At 28.5% G+C, this 7,976-nt stretch overlaps 1 protein-coding gene across 2 annotated transcripts in view; it reads left to right on the top strand.

Moving 5' to 3' along the window:
- Positions 1 to 4,819, top strand: part of LOC105461613 (WD repeat-containing protein 26) — a 25,840-nt gene extending 21,021 nt beyond the window's left edge. The window contains exons 6-11 of one of the 2 annotated variants that reach the window (XM_011708121.1): positions 803 to 988; positions 1,680 to 1,946; positions 2,264 to 2,409; positions 2,493 to 2,701; positions 2,822 to 3,013; positions 3,129 to 4,819. In XM_011708121.1, coding sequence (XP_011706423.1) covers positions 803 to 988; positions 1,680 to 1,946; positions 2,264 to 2,409; positions 2,493 to 2,701; positions 2,822 to 3,013; positions 3,129 to 3,184 — 1,056 coding nt within the window. In that variant the 3' untranslated portion in view covers positions 3,185 to 4,819. Of the gene's footprint in view, positions 1 to 799; positions 989 to 1,679; positions 1,947 to 2,263; positions 2,410 to 2,492; positions 2,702 to 2,821; positions 3,014 to 3,128 lie in introns of both variants that reach the window. The other variant, XM_011708115.1, reaches the window with a different exon arrangement.
- Positions 4,820 to 7,976: the final 3,157 nt, after the last annotated feature.

Genomic DNA, 7,976 nt, shown 5'->3' with positions numbered 1-7,976 from the left:
GCTCTTCCGATCTGTTGTCAATAAAAATTCCTTTGCCATTATGTTTCTAGGATCCTAAGACATAAATCTTGAAAGTTTGATTACGCAAATCTGTGTTTAATCCTTTCGTCAAAATTTACGGTTATTCTTAACAAAAATATTAAATTTAAATATTAAAATTCAACAAAATTCAAAAAATATTTAAAGTCAATTATTTACATATAATTTTATAATTACATTGCATAAAATATAAAATCTTATGAATCTTATAAAATATTAATTATTATCGAATACCTAACGCAATCATAAACTGAAGTTGTAATAGTAAAATCATAATTAAATTGATCTTCGATTTTTAATAATATGTAAATAAGTATATCTTAAAACACTGCAAAGAACTTATTTAATTATGAAAAATACTACCTCGATTTGAATTTCCCGACTTTCAGTCTTTTTAATATTTTTATACACAGAATGGTTAGAGAAATCATATTACATAAGAAAAGTTGTACGATTAAAAAAAAAATACCGATAATATTGATATTTTAAAAATTAATGCACATTTTCTTCTTAAAATTGTGAAATTGTTATATTACACGTACTTGTACAAGTTTTTTTTTTATAAAACCTATTTTTTTTAGAGTTATAGGAATATTACTTTTAAAATAGGATTTTCTGTATATTACAAAAATTGGAAAAATGGATTTATTATTATATTGAGTAAAGTATTCAATAAAGTGTGTTTTCGTTGTTAAAATTATTCTTTTAAATAATTTTTTATTATGTGGTGGCTGATGATGAAATGATTTTTCTTCTAAAGCAGACAAGTCTAGAAAATGTCTCTCTACTTGTGGATCATAATTGTGGCAAGGAACAGTTTCCGTGCCATACCATTCAGGTACTCAACGATCACTGCGACGAAGTTTGGTATTGTAAATTCTCACCCGATGGTCTCAAGCTTGCCACAGGTTCTAAAGATATGACTGTAATTATATGGGATGTAGATCCAGTGAGTATACATAATACTATATGAGTAATAGTGTATTACGTTCTTCACTAAAACATTTTTTGTGAATTCTTTGGCCAACTTTGACACAATTTTTTTGCAAAAATGTTGGAATATTTAAGTTTTTTAATAAAAATGATGATTGAAAACAAAGGGTTTTTCCAAGAATAAGTTTTAAAAGAAATAGATAAATAGAAAATCATATTTTTCATGTAATTTCAAAATTTTGATTTTACTACTTCGATAGAAATTTCAAATTTAGTTGTAAAGATATGTAATGTTGAAAATTGTAAAATTCTAATTTTACAATTATTTATTTTACAATTTCTAATTGTAAAATACAATAAACACAAATACTGTAAATTACAATTTCTAATTGTAAAATAAATAATGACTTTCTCGAAGAAGTTCATGCATTTCTGTTTAAAATAAAAAAAATATTTCCCGGGTAGTAGGACAATTTTAATTACGATTTTCCGATTCAGCAAGTGAAATTGAGTAAGAAAAATGGTGAACTTAACATTTCCATTACGTGCTTCCCAAATCGCCTAAAATGTATGAAGTATGAACTCCTTTCTCACTTAAAGAAAAATTAATTAAAAATTTCTATTTTATAAGGAGTGCACTTAGATATTTCGTGTAATTTTATTTTTTAGATATGTTATTAATAAACGCTTGTTCAAATGTAATGCAGGAAACTCTAAAAGTGACGCATAGGAAAACACTTGAAGGCCATACGTATGGTGTAGCACTAATTGCTTGGAGCCCCGACAGCAGCCATCTAATCGCTTGTGGTCCTGAAGATTGTCCGGAACTGTGGCTTTGGAGCGTTGATACGCCTGATTGCGAATTACGTGTAAAGTTAACACAAAGCACGGATGACTCGTTGACAGCTTGCGCCTGGCATCGTGACTCAAATAAATTTGTAGCAGGAGGTCTTCGTGGTCAATTTTATCAATGCGTATGTTATCTTACATAAAATTACTTTTAGAAAATTCTCAATAAATAAAATAAAAATTCTTTACAATTGCAAAATACAGTAAAAAATTTTTAACTAATACAAAATATAATGATTTATTAATGAAATATGCTTCAGTTATTTATTTAAAAATTTTATTTATCTTGATGTTTTTAATCTTTACTAGAAATATACATATAGCATTCACAATCAAATAGTCAATAAGAAAGATTTAGATCTTTTTATTAGAAAAAATTATTGAATAAATTAAACATATATCAAATATTTCTCAATGTATTAAATTCTAATTTAATATTTAGGATATGGACGGCAATGTTTCTGATTCATGGGAGGGTGTAAGAGTAAAATGTCTGTGGTGCCGCAGCGACGGAAGGACTGTTCTAGCGGCTGATACACATCACAGAATTCGCAGCTATACTTTTGACGACTTGGGCGATGCCACTATGTACGATTTTAATAATTGATTTAACATACGTTATCTTGATTGTTTTACCAAATAAAATTTTTGATGATATTTCTGCGTTATAGATTACAAGAGGATCATCCCGTGATGTCATTTAGTGTAAACAAAGCAGATCGACTCGCATTACTTAATGTGGCAAATCAAGGGGTGCATCTTTGGGATTTGGAAGATAAATGTCTTGTAAGGCGTTTTCAAGGCGTCACTCAAGGACATTTTACTATCCATAGCTGTTTTGGGGGAATTAATCAAGATTTTATTGCATCTGGCAGTGAAGGTTTGTCAAAATCGAAAATAAAATGTATTTTTATACATTGCATCATCGTTTAGTTTCTTTAAAAAAAAGTAATTACGCAACATGATTAATGATTGTTTTCTTTCTATTTTTTTTTTACAGACAATAAAGTGTATGTATGGCACATCAAAAGAGAACTGCCTATAGCGACTCTTACAGGACACAGTCGAACAGTCAATTGTGTTTCATGGAATCCCGTTTATCATCAAATGATGGCTTCTGTATCAGATGATTTTACAGTAAGGATATGGGGTCCAAGATCATTTTCTTCTGATGGAGAAAATGATAAAACAGGTATGTTTTTTCACAATACAATCCAAGATAAATTTTTTTCTAGAATATGAAGAAAATGTTAAATGTGTCATGTAATATCTCGCTTTCTTTTTCACGCATTTCTTTTTTTTTTCAGTTTCACTTGAAACCAACTCTTTAAATAGCAGCGGCTGGCATGAGATGGTATCGTAGCGAATTACAGCGCACCCAATTCTCAGTGTTCCCATGACCTCATGGTGTTCAAAAGACTGTCATACTGACATTTGACTGTCGTACTGTCCTGTTGATTGTCATACTGACATTTTACTGCCTTCTGTAGCAGTTGCTCCTCTATACCTCTTGTCGATCTTAATTACTATCTACTGTGTACAGAGGTAACAGGAGGGATGTATATGTTTAGCAACAACTGCTAAATTGCCTGTAATTATTAAAACCAAAATCAACCATCGAGCGTAATTATCACATTTGTGTATACTTTCTTTTTTTTCATAGTACCTTTTAAGTATTTTATATATGCATCCATATATGGTGTCCGTTGTGTTATCTCAATTAAAATTTAGAATGATTTAACATCAGAGCTAGTAATCGAAAATATGTGACGCAGCATAATACGATATAAAGTAGGTCATATGGCAGAGTAGAAAATAAAGAAACTTCCGTCTTAGGATTGGTGTGTAAAAGTAAAATTATGTAAACAAGAATATGGAATGCATTCATGTATTTGGGACAGTATCGTAGGAACACTATGTTTTGACAGGAATTTTGTCAAATTTGACTATAATAATTGTATCAATAAATATTGTACATAACAGTTTCAGATCTAGAGTTTTATTCTAAGTCGTTTATCAATTAATGACTCAACTTATCTTTAATATGTTATGTCGTAATTTTCATCTTTCATTCAGAAATTATAAATTTCAAAATATTGTGATCTCGTAAGGGATTACTGGACTTTCTGGATCTTGGAACAGAAATTCAAGAACATTTGATGGAGAAGCAATCTTGTTGCGTTCACAGCAGCACACCAAACTGTAGAATTTAGAAAGCGATATTTGTAAGTGTCTGAAATGGCTTTATTGTTTAGGCATTTATAAAGGATAATTATATATTAATTTTTAGTTAGAATCATAATCATAATTTGTGTAAGAAAAGTTATCGAGTCCATCTATATCATTAGGTAACTTTACAGTGAAGCATCTAACATGAATTATAAAAATGTTGTTAGAAGAATACTAATTTATTTGCGTGTGATTGAACAATCTGAAATGATGAACATACATAGGTAATTTTGGAAAATTATAAGTGTTGAACTCGTCTTATTAACTGCCATGTATCGAAAGATGCTATCTTTTTCATTACATATATTCAATAATTATACATACTATATAAAACAAAAATTATAATATAGAAAGAAAAAATAGATTAACGTGCATAACGTGATGAATATCTTGATAATGTGTTGATATTATAATATTTAATAAAGTTAATGTATTTGTTTTCTTATCATTGTTGTCTATTTGATTCCAAAAATAATTTATAAAAACTGTATGGCAAGAGAAAATTACAAGAAAATATATTAATAAAACAATTCTTTTTAATTCAATAATTGACTTTTCTTAAGTTATAAGAGCATGCTCGAAATGCAATGGCAATTAACGGGATGAGTACATTCGGAAAAAATGATTAATTTATTTTATTCTCTGAAATAAACGAGAACGAGAAGTCTGAGACTATCAAGAGATGTAGGATATACCTATATATGTAAACATGTATAAATATCTTTGCAACATATGTATTACTATTAAACATATTTACACACAACAGAAACTTCTGTAGTCAATGATCTTAATGTTAAATTAGGAAGTAACATAATGTCAATCACTACATTATTATTTGCATTTACCTCTGGTGCCTTAGCACTTTACAATCTAATCGAAAATCTACAATTTCTTGCGTAACTCGCACGAAATTTAATTCTTAACTTGATAGATTATAGACCTCGGTATGACGATACGAGTAACAAGCTATATGTCTTCAAACAATCTACAAAAATATCCTACAAATCTCATTCGCATATACACATATCTGAATTTAATTCATTTTATTCATTCTTATATTAGCCTAATACATAATTTTAGATATATGAGCTACTGCGTAATAACGAGTATTGAATTTGCCGTTTGTTATGAGTTTTGTATTTATTATTGTATAATATAAAAAGGAGCAATAATAATAACTTCCAAATTTTAAATTTTCATAGATCAATATACATGTAAATTGTATAATAAGAATGAAAAAGTGTGCATTATGATCGAATATTGATTTATCTCTTTTCATAGAACAAATAAAAACAAAAACATTGCTTAAATTTTGTTTTTAATCGTGTAATAAAAATATATATTTTTATATTAAATTATATAACGTATATTCACAGATTATTTAAGACCAATCGCAATTTTTTTTCGCAGTTTTTTACCTTACAAAAATTTAATTTTGGAAAGGTCATATATTACTTATTTTAAATATTAAAAGCTTTAACAAACACTGCTTTTAATATTCAAAATAATTTTTTTTTAATATTGGTCCTTCCAGAGTATTATAAATTTCTATAAAGGTTGCAGATTTTTTGTAGGAATATAAATTTTTTGTTTGTAAAAATTTAATGAAATATTTTTTTACATCTTTTAATTTATGAAGTTTATATGCATGGTTTATATAATTCTTTAGAACAGAATTTATTTATAATTTTATGATATATGATACAAAAATAATTAAAAAATAGAAAATAAATTTACTGGATGTTTCATTTTTAATGATACAATCGATTATACAATTTAATAAAAAAATGATCTTTTTTGAACATTAGGATGAGACTAGTCATTTCTCATGGTTTTTTTGGACGTATAATTAAATACGAATCTGGTTGTTAGGCAATGCTGGAAGGTCGGCCAAACTTGCACGAGGTCGATAAAACAGAATTTTGAATTTCATATACAATAGTATATCTTTAAATGAATTTTTTACAATATCGTTCTGTAATGTCTCACTCAAACACGTACATTGTCCTTATCTAACATGTTAAAAAATGCCATTTTTGCAAAATCCGGCACTTTACTGCTAGCTAGACGCAATTTTTGCTCTGTTTACCATTTTATATCTTATAAGCATACAAATTACATTACAAATAAATTTCAGTCGTAACGATATTTAATTTTTTTCTACGCTTTCAATCGTAGTTCAAAAAGTTTTATATTATTATTAGTTCATATTCAATGTTCAATCCAAAACGCGCGAACTGTTTATTTTGTACATGTGAGCTGCAGAACTGAAATGTTTACGTCGTGACAGATATACGACCCGATAAAATGTAATTTTTCAATTTTTCGTTTTTACTACAATTTCGTAGCTGATGCGCTTACATTTTATGTCTATTTCAATCCTGTAAAAGCGTTTTCAATTCCGTTCAAATCCTAATCTCTTCTAGCCTATTCTTCTCTAATTTCAATACGGATCGTTGATTTCTAATTGTTTTCTACGGGAATTTTTACCAGAGATACCAGAAATAGAATATGATAATATCTTCTTAGTGACTGGCCCCTTTACTAGAACTGTAAAACTTTCATTTTTAATATTTTATAGATACTCGTTCATCAATATTAAAGTTTTATAAATACGTATTTACAGCCAGAAACGGATAGGATATGTATATCTAATATATCATATATTGTAGTCATAAACGGATAAATGCTTATACGTAATTGTAGTGAGAAGCACGATGCGTAGAATCGATTCTGAGAATCGAATTTTCGCTTATTCTCAACTTGTATTCAATCATGTGCGATTCCATAACCATTACTGATGTAGAAGGCAGTACTGGCAATGACAACCAACATTGCAATATTACTCTATCCTAGAATATAATGGAAAGAATATAAATCCTTTGTAATCATTAGCTCTACAGCGTTAGCTAGAGTATAAGCCTGCTGTTCTAGGGATCTCAGATTCGAATCTCATCGATGCGTTTTCAAAAATTATAAACCATATATATAATGCGGCGCATATAATTGTATAAAAATATAATTAATAAAATAGAAAATGTGAAATAGTAAACACAAATTAAACTCTAAAAAATAATAATATGTAATCATAAAATAAAATAAAAGAAAGAAAAAAAGAAATTTTTTTTTAATGTACCGCGGAATCATTATACTGATCTTTCCGTAATGGTTATGGAACGATACAATATATACTGATTCAATACCAGATCTTTAAGTCTTATTGTAGAATCTATAGTTACTGTAGAATCCTTGATAAAAGTTCTCAATCGATATAGAAGCCACATATATATAATGCTGTCGGTTTCTGACTGCTCGATGGTGTACTTCTTTACTCGGTAATTGAGGATAGATGCAGTTGTAAGCGGCCGGCTGTATGATGTAATGTTTTCTGTACGCAAAGACGGATAGACATGCAGTTACATGCAGTTAATATGTCTATCTGTATATCTTTGCATACAGAAAACATTACATCGTGCAGCCCGCTTGCAACTGCATTTATCCGCAATTACGGGTAAAGAAATTAACACACCGTCGAGCAGTTTTACTATAGCATGTGGCTTCTATCGGTTTCTGTGGAAATTTTTACCAGGGGCGGCTCGACAGAAATATAACAAATATACATTTTATTTAGAAACCTAAAATTATAAAATGAAAAAATGAACTTTCAACTTTTTAATTACTTTTTTTTATTGACTTAACTTTTAAATCAATTAATTTTATTACGAACTAATTTGTATTTTAACTATATAAGTTCAATTTTTAAAACTGTTAACTTTAACTTAAGGCGATGCAGCTGGAATACCGACATTTGCAGTTGGAACGATAACTTCGAAAATACTGAACGGAATTAAAATCGCTTTTACAGGATTGAAATAGACATAAAATGTAAGGGGGCGAGCTATTTTTTGTAGTAAAAACGACAAAAA

This window comes from Wasmannia auropunctata, unplaced genomic scaffold (genome assembly GCF_000956235.1).
Source record: "Wasmannia auropunctata unplaced genomic scaffold, wasmannia.A_1.0 LD336099.1, whole genome shotgun sequence".
In the NCBI taxonomy this organism is placed as follows: Eukaryota; Metazoa; Arthropoda; class Insecta; order Hymenoptera; family Formicidae; genus Wasmannia; species Wasmannia auropunctata.
Note: the sequence above shows the minus strand (reverse complement) of the source record. Positions and strands in the feature narration are given on the sequence as shown.